The sequence below is a fragment of the Acipenser ruthenus genome, chromosome 42 (assembly GCF_902713425.1).
Source record: "Acipenser ruthenus chromosome 42, fAciRut3.2 maternal haplotype, whole genome shotgun sequence".
Taxonomy (NCBI): domain Eukaryota; kingdom Metazoa; phylum Chordata; class Actinopteri; order Acipenseriformes; family Acipenseridae; genus Acipenser; species Acipenser ruthenus.
The window spans coordinates 10,180,215-10,195,642 of NC_081230.1; the positions used below are offsets into that span (position 1 = coordinate 10,180,215).

The 15,428-nt window shown below is 44.5% G+C and overlaps 1 protein-coding gene and 1 long non-coding RNA gene across 2 annotated transcripts in view; one reads left to right on the forward strand and one right to left on the reverse strand.

Moving 5' to 3' along the window:
- The first annotated feature begins 1,624 nt into the window (after window positions 1-1,624).
- LOC117967071 (uncharacterized) overlaps window positions 1,625-15,428 on the forward strand; it is a 15,738-nt gene continuing 1,934 nt past the window's right edge. Inside the window, exons 1-2 of the long non-coding RNA XR_004661844.2 lie at window positions 1,625-1,819; window positions 2,937-3,017. This is a non-coding gene — a long non-coding RNA (uncharacterized LOC117967071). The remainder of the gene's footprint in view (window positions 1,820-2,936; window positions 3,018-15,428) is intronic.
- Window positions 7,897-15,428, reverse strand: part of LOC117967070 (growth/differentiation factor 11-like) — an 18,637-nt gene continuing 11,105 nt past the window's right edge. The window contains exons 2-3 of the mRNA XM_059011587.1: window positions 12,314-12,687; window positions 7,897-8,285 (exon numbers count right to left, since the gene is read on the reverse strand). Coding sequence (XP_058867570.1) covers window positions 7,905-8,285; window positions 12,314-12,687 — 755 coding nt within the window. The 3' untranslated portion in view covers window positions 7,897-7,904. The remainder of the gene's footprint in view (window positions 8,286-12,313; window positions 12,688-15,428) is intronic.

The window sequence follows — 15,428 nt, forward strand, 5'->3', positions numbered from 1 at the left end:
TGCAGCAATATGGATCATTTGAAGACCAGGGTGGTAATGGCACAGTTACAGTGTGTGGTTTCTGTGTTGATTTGTTTTTGTGTTCGATACAAGCTCTGTGCCTCCTGTTTGCCCGTGTGGCATGAAGCTTGTTAAGAATGCTCCTGCATCCCTCTGGATGGTGGGTACACGTGTGTTTCTAAGGTTTCTGTACCTTTTATCCAACAATGATTTGATTTGAAGAGGTGATGTTCATTCACCCAAGTACAAAATCCTCTCTATCCATCAGTCTACTCATCAGTCACTAGAAATACTTTAATGAAGAAGAAGAAAAGTCATTGAAAAAAAAAACTGGAAACTCACGATTTCAATAATTAGCTACAACGTTTCACCCCCCTTTACATATTCCAACAATTTATACATAATTAAACAATTTATATATAACGGCAAGAAAAATATGAATTGATTCTTATTTGCCTTTTAAATGTGTTTTTGTTCTAATGCACTCTAATTTATTTTTTGTTTGAGAGGAGGAGGAGGAGGAATTGAAGAGGGGTAGGCAGCGTCTTAAAAGTACCTTCCCACATTGTTGCCAGTAGGTTTGTATCTGTATCCTTTTCATATAAAAGTGTTAGGGATGTGTGTGTGTGTGCGTGCCATGGCTGTTTCTGTGGATCCCCGCTCCCATTATTCCTCCTCTTGTTATGTTAAGCCGGGGCCCCGTGAAACTATCCTTTAATTGAGCGGTGCGAAGGTGTTTACGAGAGGGAAAGCCGTGAAGACCCGCGCGGGCCATTCTTCTCTTTATTACGCTTGCTGATGTCATAAACGCTCGCTCTCCTCCCTCATTCTGAGGGGCTTTTGTCTCACCCCTCTCCTTTTATAAAAGGATGCTATGTTTAAATGCCTTTCTCTCTCTCCCACCCCCCTCCTCTCTCTCTTGTAACACAGATATTTAAGCAGTGTGATAAATATTTAAGCAGTGTGATAAGATCCAGCATCTTGTTCTACAGCATAGTATTGCTCCAGTTGGCAGGGGTTGGGGGAAACGGGGAAGTAGTGCTGGGCGGATTGATTCAGGAGGACACCAGGGTTAGATCCTGCTGCGAAATCTTTTAAAGGACGTATTCCTATTCAAATGAAATGCAGTAATACATGATAAGAGCCTGCAAACACCTGCATAATGTACATGCTTAGGATAAGTAACAAGCATGCATGTGGGAGGAGGAGGAGGAGGAGGGGAGGGGGGACACAAATATCTGTTTTCAACGGCACTGAAGAGGAAGCAAAATGCATTTTGTGCATCGCTGTTACTCCTTAAACATCTCCTCTGCAAAACGTAAGAAAGATCAAAGTTTGAAGAAGTTTGTAGATAATTATTAAAATAGTGAGTTTCTACGTTTATCAGTTACTTCTCCTCTTCATTAAAAGATCACAGTAGATTTATAGTTCCTCTTCGGGGGTTGAAGGAAACAGGTCTGTGATATAAGGCGGTCGGACCGTTCCCCCCCCCCCCCCTCCCCCTGACGTTGACCTTGAATGAACCGCTTATTGCAGTGCTGCTGTCAGGCTCCTTTTAATGAGCGCTGCTCTCGCAGGGAGGGCCAGCGAATGGCAGAGGCTTGCTGTGCTGGGGGGGCCCGGTGCTGCCAAGCCTTTCACACTCTCTTCTCTGAAATCTCAGCGCTGCCAGCGACCAGCTGGGGATCTGAGCATCGGCAATCTGCTGGCCAGCTCTGCCCAACCCCCCCACTCGAGAGGGTTCGTTTCTGAAAGGGCACCGTTGAGCGTCTCTTAATGCATGCTGCGGAGTGGGGAAGGCAGTGTGTGTTATTACGGGGTGAGCAGGCAGGGTAATGGGTTTTAAAAAGGAATATTTACTTTCTGTTCTTGCTCAGAGTTTTTCTCTTGCTTGTGGAAGTTGTAACTGTGCTGACCTGCTGGGGGGGGGGGTTACATTGTTTAGATAGCTTGCGTTGGAGTTAACTCTGTGTAATAAGTACAACAAGCGTGCTGAGTTAAAAAAAATAAATAAAGGTGCACCATTAACCAGCTGGCTTACAACATTTCGAATGCGCGGTGCGTTTCAGTTAACTTGAACAGCCTGTTTTTCCAGCTTGTGAGGGGGCTCACAGTCCACTCCAGTCATGCATTTCAAGAGAGTCTCCAAAACGTGCCTGAAATGCACAGGGCTTTATTCTTGGAGAGCGCTTGTGTGTGTGTGTGTGTGTGTGTGCGCGCTGTTCTGTTTTGCACTGTGTCATCACTGGCGTCGTCCTTGTCGGGGTGGCGTGGGTGGTCTCGCTTCGTTTGCATTGGTAAATAGCTCCGTCTCCAGCCCACTTTGTCATCCATTGATTCCCAAACGAGCTGGATGAGGGGCCGCCCTGTCAGGTGACACATTAATTGGGTCATGCCTCGCACCGCGGACGTGATCCGAACAATGGGGGGGGGCTCGGCACTAAACCTTTCACATCCAGTCGTTAGTTTATTCATTTTTTTATTTCTGCCCTGTTCTGTTTAGTGTGTATCAACCCCCCCCCCCCCCCTTCCCTGCAGAAATCTCTTCTGGTATTTAATGATATTTCTGAGCCGGGGCATTTCTTAGGAGTGGGCACCGGATTGCACTTTTGAAAGATAAAGTGTCTGTCGGTCGTTATCTGGGGCTGGGCGACTGTATCAGGTAATGAACTGTTTGAAGTCACGTTGGGGATTGCAGTGTGTGCATCGTCATGAACACGTACAAAAGCACGGACGCCTGCTCTGAGAATTCACAGCACACAGTTTCAATTCAGAATTCAGTAATTGCACCTTTTGTGTGTGTGTGTGGTGGTGGTTTTTGTGATGTGATCTGTGCTAAGGTGAGTGCGCTGTTCAGATCTTACCTTTCTGATCCAGGAATGTTGCATGCAGTCTCTTGAGCACATGTTTTTATACAAGTCTGTGCTGCGTTGCAGGTGGAAACCGTCGCCAATCAAGGAGCACACTTTTGACCATGGCAGAACTGTAGCGTTGGTGTCCGGTCTGGAACCAGCAAGGTAAGGATTCTTGACAACGAAAACCTAAGCTTGTTCAATTCTCCAGGGTGTCTGATGATTCACATATGGTAGCAGGGTTGGAAACGTGCACTAGCCCTGCACCCCCCGGTCCTGGGTTTCAGAACACATCCACCTTGTTTAGGGTATATTATTGAAATAAACAGGTGCAGAGAGTTTGAACAATCAGGCCCCTTGCTAAGCCTGCTCTGAACTGATCGCACAGGAATAAGTCTCTCTTGAATGTGTAAGGTTACTATTAGGATCTGTTCATGCAGCTATGAGGGAAGGGACAGTATGTTTAACAGGGGCTGCTCTATCAATTCAATGATACTCTTAATTGATGGGAGTTCAGAAAGCGAGGGCTGGCGTGCGTTTCTAACCCTGCCAAAGTCTGGGTGACGTTTCATCTCTGCCAGGTGTGCTAGACCAGTGTATTCTCTTTGGTTTTTAAAATATATAAACAAATAGGCTAAATAAATGATTTATTGTACAAAAAAAAAATGCTGAACAAAGCAAATGGGAAATCAAATTGGATATAACAGTTATAATATACACACCATAATAATAATACAACAAATGGGATCAATTTAGTTTATACAACATGTCAAAAAAAAAAAAAAAAAAAAAAATGACGACCAAAATAAAATAAACAAGTAGAAAGCAGAGCGTCTGCCAGCTTGTAATCTGAACATGGAAATAAATGGGACGTGAGAGTTTCTATTTACACATCAGGGTTTAGCACTGACCTTAAACAGCCAGGCACACAGTACAGCCAGGCACACAGTACAGCCAGGCACACAGTACAGCCAGGCACACAGTACTGGGAGTGCGTGCGTGCGTGCGGGCGGGACGCACTGTCTCAACAAAATGACAATACAACACGTTGCTGTGAGCTGGAGGTGTAATTAGGCTATTAACCAATCCTCCGCCTTCTATAATTCGTGCCTTTTCATGAATGAAGCATTTCCATTAAACTCAGCTGGCAATACCTGCTTTGTGTAATTGACAGCACTGCCTGGCTTATTTGCACAATTAAGCGACATGCTTCTGAACCTGGGAATAATGCAGCTGTAGCGTGCGCTGCCGGGCTTGAACTCGAGCGAGCTTTTAAAGGGGCATTGCAGCTTTATTTATAACAGAGACACACTATGGTGGAAGTACCGGTCCGATTTTTCAGATTTGAAACTGCTTTTAAAAAGTCCAGCCCTGAAAAGGTAACTCTCATTTGCACCGGCTGCAGAGTAAAAGATTGCTGGCTGCTTTTGGTCTCGTTTTGGTCGTTGGATTATTAAATGCTGAACCACCGCTTTGGGGGGGGGGTTTGGCTGCACGAGATTTATTTTCTTGTTTTGCGTTCTCCTCTTTCAACATGCGCTCCTTTTAAAACCTGAGTCAATAGCAGCTGGACCTTCAAAAGCCACAGGAAATCCAGCTGTTTCAGAACCACAACTTCTAAATATCCGGAACGACAGTAAAACCGGCGGCACAAGGAAGTAACAGCCATGTGTTTATTATACAGGAGGCTGTGATTGCGTGTCAGTGCTTTCTCTTTGCAGGGCAAACAGGAGCTGAGGTTCATGCAGTAATCACTTGTGGCTCCGGAGGGGAGGGTCTGTGCAGAGCTTTAAAACGAAGAAGCTTGACGTCTTCCCAGATCAGCGGTAACATCAGAGGGCGAGCGGTTTTGATTCGTCACCGCTTGGGAGTGCTTCAGGAAGGCAGGGCCAAGATCCCCCCCAAAGAGAAAAGGAGGTTGGTTGGAGTGAAAGCGAGGACGTGTTACTAGCGTTGTAAATCTTGTGAACAGAAGTGTGAAACAGTAAAAGAGACAGGCCTTGCGTTTGGGATCATCTGCAGTGTTCAGTGTTGCTGGAAGCCTGGTCTCTTCAGATAGGCCTGCAAGGGGAAGCCAACCACAGCCGCTGCTTGAAAACTCTTTCTGTTTTTATAATTAAGAAGCCGCGCTCTGGTTAGGAACCGCTCGGCTCGCTCCGTGCGATTTGTGCAGCTTTTTCAGATTTTTTTTTCTATTGGAGAAACAGTCGAATTGTTTAAATGTTCCAATTCCTCGCCAGACCGAAACGAGTCTAAGATCGTAAGAATCGTGCCGGCGCAGAAGAAGGGCGTTCGCTGACGTGTTCTGTGCTGTTCTAGCTGAGACTTTGCTTTTAATCAGCATTGTTGGAGTCAGTGCTCTTTAATGATGTCGTTCACATTCAACCTGCCTGTGCGTGTGTGTGCGTGTGCGTGAGAGAGAGAGATTTTCAGCAATTCAGGAGAAAACATTAACCAACCAGCAAAATAAAAAAAAAATCTCCCCACCACACAATTCACAAAAAGACTTCTGGTTTTTTTTTTCCCTCTCTAGAGAAGCAGATGGTCCTTATTCTTTCAAGCACCAAAGGATATCGGTTGATGCAAATTGATGCGATAGATTATGCTGTTTTAAATTCATGACGTGCTCTATTTCTCCAGGAATTGGAGAAAGGGGGTGGGGTGGGGGAGGAAAAAAACAAATATCCATTTTATATAACAAATAAAAACCTTTAGAATAATGACAATCAAATATAAACGGACTCTCACTGCTATATTCACCCTGCTCGAGTGATATCGGAAGCTTAGACACCAAGCTTATTAGAAAGTTATAGAATCTGTTGGCGAGCGCTTCTTGTGCTCAAACAAAAACGAAACCAACCCCAAAAAAAACAAAATCCTCTTTTTGCGAATGACTACCCATAGTGCAAAATTTATTGTTGGTCAGGTAGAGAGCCTGTTAAGGATTTTAAACATTTTATAAAGAAAGTTTCTTTCCTTGCTCCCCTTGCTATTTTTTTCCCCTCAAGTCTCTTCCTTTGTCCAACAGCGTAGTGCTTCTGTTTCAAACAAGAGGTGCCTCTGCTCAAGTGTCCCAGAGACTGTGGAAACCCTCGTTGCGTTTTCAAGTTCATCATTGTTTCGTTAGTAGTTTTATCTTTTCTTAACTACAATATAAAAAGGGGGTGGGGGGGTGGTCTTGAAGTGGTAACGGTGGGCTAGAAGCAGCTGTTTCACAGCAGCTCTCTGACGATTCCTTTGTGTCTTCACATGGATTTCATGCAGCTGGTTTGAAACCCACAGCGTGACATTCCCACTGCTTCATTCTACCGGCTCCTGCTGCTGCTTTTTATTAAGTATCGTTGCAGATGTCTTTCAAAATGATATTGCATCCCTTATAAAATGTGCACAGCATTTTTTCCATGATGCTGTGCTTTCAGCATAGTTTTTCTTTTTTGCTTGAGAGTGGTTTACCATGCTTTTACTATGCTTTGCTGTGCTTTTACTGTGGGACGTTTTTATAAGGGATGTAGTGCGCTGTTGTTTGGAGTCCTGCGTGTTTTTGAAAGCGGTGGGAATGTTCTGACAGGCTGTATCCCCAGCATGCTTTGCTCCCGTGATGCAGATCCAGCGTCGCAGCAAACGGATCCGCCGGGCTTGAAATGAAACGTTCGCCACCGATAGGGATGAAGCGATCAGGGCGCACGAGACAAGCGATTTTTGGAAACTGGAATGATCTTGGGGGTCAGCGGACGATGTCTGGGGTTTGGCTTGGAGACCCCAGTTTGGGGGGCTTGCACGTTTTCAAGAGAGAGTGTAAGATCGAGGGGGCGCTGTCGCTGACCAAACGATAAAAAAAAGATCAGCCTGGAAATGTGTTGACCAACTGGGCCTACTGCCAAGATAATGGCATTGCCGTATCCCAATAAAAAAGATAACAGCCTGACCAGTTGTTACAGTTCAGTGGTTCAACGCTGTTTGCTGAGCCTCCTGTCAAGTTATACACGGAAGTGAGAGAAAGAGGGACCCCAATCTATCGTCCTTCAACCTTCAAGAAAAAAAAAAAAAAGCTTATTCTAAAATATATATATTTATATAAAATTAACATGTACAGACATACGACAAAAGCAAAAGTCATACTGTGTGCTCTGTTTTATATAAGGGAGGTGGGCATGCCTTCTGTCCTGGAAGATCCGGAGTGGCTGGTTTTGAAAAATCCCTTTCAGGTCTTTATGAATTGCCTGGGCTGCCTGTGGTACGCGTGAAGGAACCCACTAAAGATTTGTTATCCTTTGGAAACATCCCAAGAATGAAAGCGCCTTCTGTAGGCTTCCCACGGTGTAGGTTTAAGCTTGAGTTTACCTGAAGACTGAGCTGGAGTGTAGTCCTCCTTGTGCAAGGCTGGAGGATTGTGTCCGGTGGAAGTCCTGCTGGTTTCACTGGAGATCTTACCCTTGAAGATGAGTTTCTGCAAGTGGATGAAATACTTTTGTGTTTTTTTTTGGAATGCATTAATTTGTAGTCTCTGTCAGAACGTGCGCTCCGATGCAGCTCCTGGTTATGAATCAGAATTCCAGAGATCCCGTCTGAAAATAATTTGTCCGGGGGGGGGGGGGTGGGTGCAGGACAGCAACGATCTATAATTACTGCCTTCATGAGCAGAATACACAGAAAAGAATATATGAGGCTATCCTAATAGGGGTTTTAATACAAAATATTATCTTTATCTGCAGCGCAGGGACGAAGCCTTCATTTAAGATCGATAGAAAGCTTTCTCTTTTTTTTTTTTGTAAACTTTTTTCAATTTACATTTTTGTATTTTTTTTTTTTATTAAATCGATCTCTTCTGGTTCGAAGCCACTTTTGTTTGATCCTTTTCTGCTTATTGCACAGTGCATGGTGTCCTATTTATATATATATATATATATATATATATATATATATATAAAATTCCAACAATGATGTGGTAGTAGTTCTTGATTTAATTTTTTATTTTTTATTTTATAAAAGTTTTTTTTTCCTTGGTCGGGACGGTACCGGGGGGGGGGGGGGGTGTAGAGGGGTTGTAAGTTTTTAGGAGCACCCGCAGCGGTCGACCACCATGCCTGGGATCTTCCCGTGGATGATTTGCTGCTTGTCATTAAAGTACAGCATGTTGATGGGCGACATCTTGGTGGGGGTGCAGCACGGGCCGGCAGAGCCCCGAGGGTTGGCGTGTTGCACCAGGTGGGTGTGGGGGTACTTCTGCATGAACATGTACTCGCACTGGCCGGAGCAGTAGTTGGCTTTGTATCTCTTGGGTGCGATGATCCAGTCCCAGCCGAACGCCTCGAAGTCGACGGTGAGCGGGTAGCGACAGCAGCGGGACTCCAGCGAGTGCTCGTCGCAGTCCAGGCCCAGGTTGCGTCGCGAACGCTTCGACGTCTCCATCACCTTCACCTCCAGGAACGGTTGCTTTGAAAAGAAAGAACGAGACAAAACAGGGACGTTCAGACAGGGCAGAGTCAGTTTCGCAAAACAACTCATGCCAACTCCGGTCATTTAATTAGTAATTTTTATCTAAAGTGACTTGGAGGCTAGGGGGGTGAACTATGCCTCAACAAAGTCGCTTGCAGTAGGACCTCGGTTTGACGTCTCACCCGAAGGACGGTCGTCCACATCGGGTTTCAGAGGCTGTTGATTAAAAAGGGATCGTTTTGATACCTGATTAGAGGTGTAGTTGGTTCACTTGGGTGATCGGTGCTATGGCTGTAACAAGTATCTGCGCTGGAGCGGCCCTCGCTGTGCACCGTTATCTTGTGCTGTAAAGCTGCTAATCATTTGCAGGTTTTTTCAACGCGTTCAGGATCTGCGTTTCCAACCAGGTCCTTAATTACCGAACTCGGCTGCCCAGAGCCTGGCTCCAACTATTTGTTTAGGTAAATGAAAACACATTTAAAAAACTTTGACATGCGTCCTAAACTGCTGTAGCTGAGTCCTGACGACAGACAGTCTAGCAGCTTATCTGTTGCCAGGAGCGCTGAAGGAAAACCCGCCCGCCCGTTCTGGGTGTGTTGCAGGTGAAGGTCAAGGTCTGCTGCCAGCTAAGTCAACACAAGAAGCAGTCCTGGAGAAATGCCGCATTCATTCAGGGAGGCAGTGACCGTGGAAAGCACGTGCAGCGCGTTCAAGCACCCCGCGACTTCAGGGGGACTCTTAATTAAAGCACTTTGAGATTTATAAACTGTTACACTCCCCCCTCGACATGTGTTTGGGTTTTAACAGGCTGCAGCCTGCTCGCCCCGGGCTGCCAGAACGATACTGCGCTCAGCCAGTCTGGAGGTGTCCCGATCCCTGACCTGAGGGCCAAATGTTACCCCCTCCTGCAACCTCTGACCTCCCCCCCCCTTCGATTGAATCTGGCGAGCAGATTTAACAAGCAGTCAGTCCATGACTTCTGGCATACTGTTTCAAGACATGAAAAACGATGTACCAATCTCTGTGTGCTGAACAGAATCGAGGCATGGTTTTAACACTCGACAAATTGTCTGTTTGGTCCAGATATGCCTGTCCCAAGATCAATATCGGTACTGTTGGCAGTCTTGCTTAAAGCCTGTTCTTTTAAACAGAGAACAAAGAATCTGGCAATGCCTACAGCTAAATCACCCCGAGCTGTTTTAACCCCCCCCCAAAATGTATAAATTCAGGTTCACGACAATTTCCCCTAGCATGTAAACTAGGGGTCTGACCAGCGCCATCTGAAACAACAATGGCAGCTGAAGTCTGTCTTCAGTAAGCGAGGTCTGTTTGCACACTGATCAGAATCAGCAGCCAGGTTTAATGAATAGACCAGTGAACCGCACTGACCTCCGCTCGTGCTGCAGGAGGCGGGACCCTCATCCGCACAGAGCAGCAGCAAAGCTACCTTCACCCCTCTCCTCCAGCAACCTCTCGTCTCGCAACAAAGGAAGGAGAAAGAAAAGCCATCCTTCACCAAGGCAGAATGGATGGAGCCACACAAAAGATTCTGTAAAGGACAATGAAGGAGTACGCTGCAAACACAAAAGCTGTGTGCCACAGAAAAGTAGTGTGTGTGTGCGTGCATGTGTGTATGTGTGCGTGTGTGTGTGTATATATGTATGTGTGTGTGTGTGCGTGCGTGCGTGTATATATGTATGTGTGTGTGTATATATATATATATGTATTGAATATTCAGCTATGGCTAAGAGTTTTGCATCACCTACAATTTTAGGATTGAGACATTGTTAAAAATGAACATAATTTAGATCTTAACCGAAGAAACAACGAAATTATATTGCGTGTTAGATTTCAAAATGTCACATTTTTCAATGTGTCAGCTTTTCGTTAAGTATACGGGGAAAACTACAAAGCGGTATTAATTCAATATGTTAACGTAACATTATTCAGCAGGTTTCATTCGACTTTATGTAGCAACATTTGTTAATCCTATAGGGTGATGCAAAACCTTTGGCCATAGGTGTGTGTGTGTGTGTGTGTGTGTGTGTGTGTGTGTGTGTGTGTGTGTGTGTGTGTATATATACGCACACACAGTGTTCCCTCGTTGGCTCTTTATAGTTTACAAGGCGCTCCGGTAACAGCTCTTGTTGCTTCATCATGCCGTTACGCTGGCATTCTTGTTATAAGACAAAACGCAAATCACAATGGTGTTTTTCCTGTGACCGTGTGCAGAAGTGTTATTAAGTGGGTCCAGCAATCCCCACGGGTGCAAAACCCCAGCTGTGTTAACACAGAGTTAGGGAGCGAATGCATTTCGCTCTGCCACAGCTCGGCTCATTAACAAACCTTGAGTGTGCTGGAGCTTTATCTCTCTGCCTCTTCGTAACAGTTTGATCACATTTAGGTGATAAAAAAACCTATTAAAAAATGTGTCGTGAACTACTGAGAAATGGCGGTATATTAAAATATTCATGGCTGACCATTGTTGCACACGGAGTAGGAGAAGCTTGTGAAACCGACTTCAGTGATAGTCAGCGCTGCGTATAAATCAAAATCAAATTCACGGCTACCCTGTCTGCTGCGTCGCACTGAACCACCTGCCAAAGGTGGACCTCACTCTCACTCTCACTCTCGCTCTCTCACTGTCGCTCGCTCTCTCACTCTCTCACTCTCGCTGTTGCTCTCTCAACTGTTTGCTGCTCCTGATTTGAGTTTCTAAACAAGGCTGAAACGCTTGATGGTTTTTTTGGTCTCTTTTGGGGGGTCGTCAAGACGGGGGTCATTGTCACGAATGAGCAGCTGGGATGACCAGGGGTACAGTTTCATAATCACTGAGGTTCACAGCCCTGCTGGTGGGAGGCTGGAAAGCTGTCTGTCGTGGTGCTGTGTGAGGTGTAGACGGCTCGCGGTTGGGTGTGTGGGAACGTCTAGAAGCAGCAGATAAATCTGGGGGATTTTTCAGGGACCGGTTTGGATGAACTCGTGTACCGCAGGTGGGGTACCCTACTGTGGGATGGGCACCCCTTCATTATTATAATAATAATAAGGCATTATCCACAAGGGCATAATGTAAGGGTAATGTTAAGAAGCCAAATGGATATGTTGAAATTTTTTTACAGAATGCCACCTCTGATTGAACTTGAGAAAATCCTAGAATTGAGCTGTGCATCGCCTGCAATGATAGTATTTCACATGACCTCCATACGACAGCCACATTCACTCTGAGGTCATTGTCAAGGTCACCGTCAGAGTTGACATAACCTTGCATATATTCAGTCGCAACCTCAAATGTTTTCTGAGAGATTAGGGCTAGTGTTCTGCTTTCTAGAATACTTTACACTTCCAGAATACACATGCAGACCCAACGTGGAGCCAGAAATTCAGAGTGTTCGGTCTTCATCATTCACGAGCCAAACAAAGTCACATGCTCAAAGGGAAGCAGTTGTAATAAGTAGGGGTGTAATGATTCATTGTGTCGGTGACTCGTGACACTTTCTTTACATGATAGATCGACGCACCGCAACAGAGTTATATATCGTTTGTATTGAGACAAAACCAAAAGCACAACAGCTTGTTGTGGTTCATCAAGGGGTGATGGAAAGAAGTTGTCTGTTGTATTATAGCTGGTGTGGATGCATGCTCTCCCTGTCCCATATACATTTGATCACATTACGCGTCATACAAGTAGCCCATTAGGGCAGCAGTGTGGAGTAGTGGTTAGGGCTCTGGACTCTTGACCGGAGGGTCGTGGGTTCGATCCCAGGTGGGGGACACTGCTGCTGTACCCTTGAGCAAGGTACTTTACCTAGATTGCTCCAGTAAAAACCCAACTATATAAATGAAAAAATAATGTGATATCTTGTAACAATTGTAAGTCTGCTAAGAAATAAATAATAATAATAATCATGACGGGTATCGTGCGCCGTCTCGTGACCTGCCTGTCGTATTATTATTATTATTATTATTATTATTATTATTATTATTATTATTATTATTAATAATAGTAATGAGTAAGCGTGCCTCACCAGCCCCTCCTCCCCTGGTCCCAGGGAGGTCACTGCCAGGTCGTTGCCGCCCTCGTCGAAGGCGTTGATGTCGATCCCCCAGTTGGTGTGCGGCTGCTTGAACCAGTTCTGCAGCACGTGCTTGAAGTCGATGCTCTGCCAGTGGCCGGCGCGCGAGTTCAGCTCGATCTTCAGCGAGCGGATCCGGATGTGCCGGCTGCCCTCCTCCGTGACGGGCTTGAGCCGCAGGATCTGCAGGTACACCGTGGAGGTCTTCTGCAGCGGCCGCAGGTACACCCACAGCTGCGCCTTCAGCACCTTGGTGAACATGATCTTGGGGTTGAACTTGAAGAAGCAGCAGCTGGGTTTGCCCTCCACCTGGACGAGGGGCTCCGCTGGGGGGAGAAAGGCAAGTGGGGTCAGTCTTTAATGGAATGAGGGGGTTGCTTCTTAACCCTAACCCTAAGCCCCCTCCCCCCCCCAGTACTCTCTGTAGTATAGAGTGGATATATACCATGAATAAGGCTGTATTTTATTTTTATTTTTTATGGTTTATCGCAGATTTCATGATTTCCGTGTAATATGTAGCTCCCGTCTGAAAATTCCCATTTGCGAAAGAATACTGTAACTATACATATAGTGGAAGCATGCATTTATTTTAGCACTTAAAATAAAACACATCAGGTGTTTCCTTTAGTGACGCACTGCCTGTCACAGTGAGGAACGCTGGCGGACGGTTTAGTTTGCTTCCGGTGAATGATTGAACTCACACTGCGCAGAGCTGCATGATTTCTTTAAAACGTCTTCAACAAAAAAGACTGCAGCTGCATCAAAGATAGGAAATATTTCTGCTAAAGATCGCTCTGTCCAGCACAAGAAGGGGACGTTTCACATGCCTGTAGTTATTTTTACTGTTATTGATGGTTTTTTTATGATTCACTGATGATGAAAATAGAATGTCTTTTAAAAGGTGGGCAAAATATTCTGCAATTTAGTATTGACTGTTGTTCTGGCACCTATTTCAATATTTAGGAACATTTGAGAAAAATGAACATGAACGTGACAAAGACGTTTTCTTTTCTGCTTTAATAAATATTATGTGTATTTGTGAAATATCTATTATTTTTTTAAAACAGTGATGTGCCATGAAATAAGCCATTTTTATACAGTGAACAAAAAATGCAGCCCAGAACGTGAACGTTCACAGAGTGTGTCTGATTCTGCAACGCGTGAACCGAAATCAGAATTGAATTCCCTTCGATCCAGATCTGCTTAGCTGTGTAATTTAAGAACAGAAGAACATAAGAAAGTTTATAAACGGGAGGAGGCCATTCGGCCCATCTTGCTCGTTTTGTTGTTAGTAGCTTATTGATCCCAGAATCTCATCAAGCAGCTTCTTGAAGGATCCCTAGTCACTCTGTCATTAGATTTTAATTTACTCGGCAGCGTGGAATATCACAAAGTGTCCAGATTGCCAGATCTCTCAACACTTTGCTGCACAAACCTAAATACAGATTCCTAGCGCGTGCTTCACAGTGAAAGGGGGCATTGCCTGATGGAAGATAAACTAGGCTTGCTAAACTCCAGCACTTGAGAGAAGCAGTGGCTTGCAGATGCTTTCGTTAACCTTTTAGTCTAACTAGCTGCTTGTAGGATGATCGGCCAACAATGCTACACAATGCACAAAACACAACATACATCAACAATAGAAACATGTGCCTTCTAATATATATATATATGTATATGTATGGCATGGCATCAGAAGCCTGCAAGTACCTCCACTGTTTGCACACTTTCCCTTGACAAAGGGAGCTAAAACGTATGTGTGTGTGTATATATATATATATATATATATAATCATTCTTGATATACTTGCCATTCCTCCTTCAGAAATAACATCGCTCTAGTAAAATGAATAGATGAGATATACAATACTTTAAAGTCTGCTTAAGTCTTAAATCTTTAGTCTTACGCTTCACAGATAGATTTCTTCCATGCCTAACAATCTTTTTTTTTTTTTTTTTTTTTTTTTCAGTCCACACTAGTCAGAAGTTCCTGTGGCAACATAGCCGGGCTTTGTGGGTCAAAGGTCGCTGAGGCACAGCGGCCTTGTTAAGAAAGGGGGTTAAAGGTTAAAGCCCTCAGAGCCTGGCGCCCCCGGGGGGGGGGGGGGGGGGGTTGCGTAATAGTCAGATAGATGCAGCACTTGAAGGTCAAGGTTGCCCTGCGGCTGTGTTGCAGGATGCTGATCATCCATCTTCCATGAGCTTCGCCTGCCACAGAAAGAATTCCCCGTTTTCTGAACGGCCTGTAATGTGGAGAGGGGTGCTGAATTTTCAGGTGAAGAATCAGGACCCTTTTAATTCACTGAAGCTGCATCAACTCTGAAGTACTTTAAAATAAGTATATAATACCACAATCCTAATAAAATACAGTCAGAATTATTAAACCAAGTAATCCGCAGAGTTGCTTTATGTTATTGTTTTGTATAGTAAACGACTCTGCTCTCCACTTGCTGAGCACGCGGCTACAATCTTATGCTTTTTATAAAGAATACACAATCGCAAAACCAGGATGCTTGAACAGTTTTACTGTTTCTGACTGGGGCAAAAAATAAAGGCCAAAACTGAGACAATCCCAGTTTTCCTGGGACGTCTTGCATCTTTCTACAGGATAACAGTAAATACATTAGAGATGTCACAACTTCAAACCCACAGCTCGCACCTTCACTGAACATTTTTACACAAAGTCCCTGTGGTCTACTTTTGTATCTGTTTTTGTAGTTGTATAAATAACACCCATTAAATTTTCCTTTATCTGTCTGGTAGAGCTGTAATACAAACCGCTTTAGATCTTTCCATTCTGTGTGAAAGTTGGGCATTTCTCTCCTTTCCAGTATTGAAAGATGAACTTTTTTTTTTTTTTTTTTTTTTTTTTTGGTGCTGAAGAACAAGGAGTAAAAGCGTTCGCGGTTCTGCCAACCGAGGAAAAAAACAAACAAAAAAACGAGTCAATTGATTTTTCACTCTTGACAATTTGAGAGCAGAAATGGACCACTGGCAGAGTGTCTGTGTAAACATGACAATGAATCACAATTATCATCCGCAGAGCAGAATCCCATCTGTGACACTTTGAC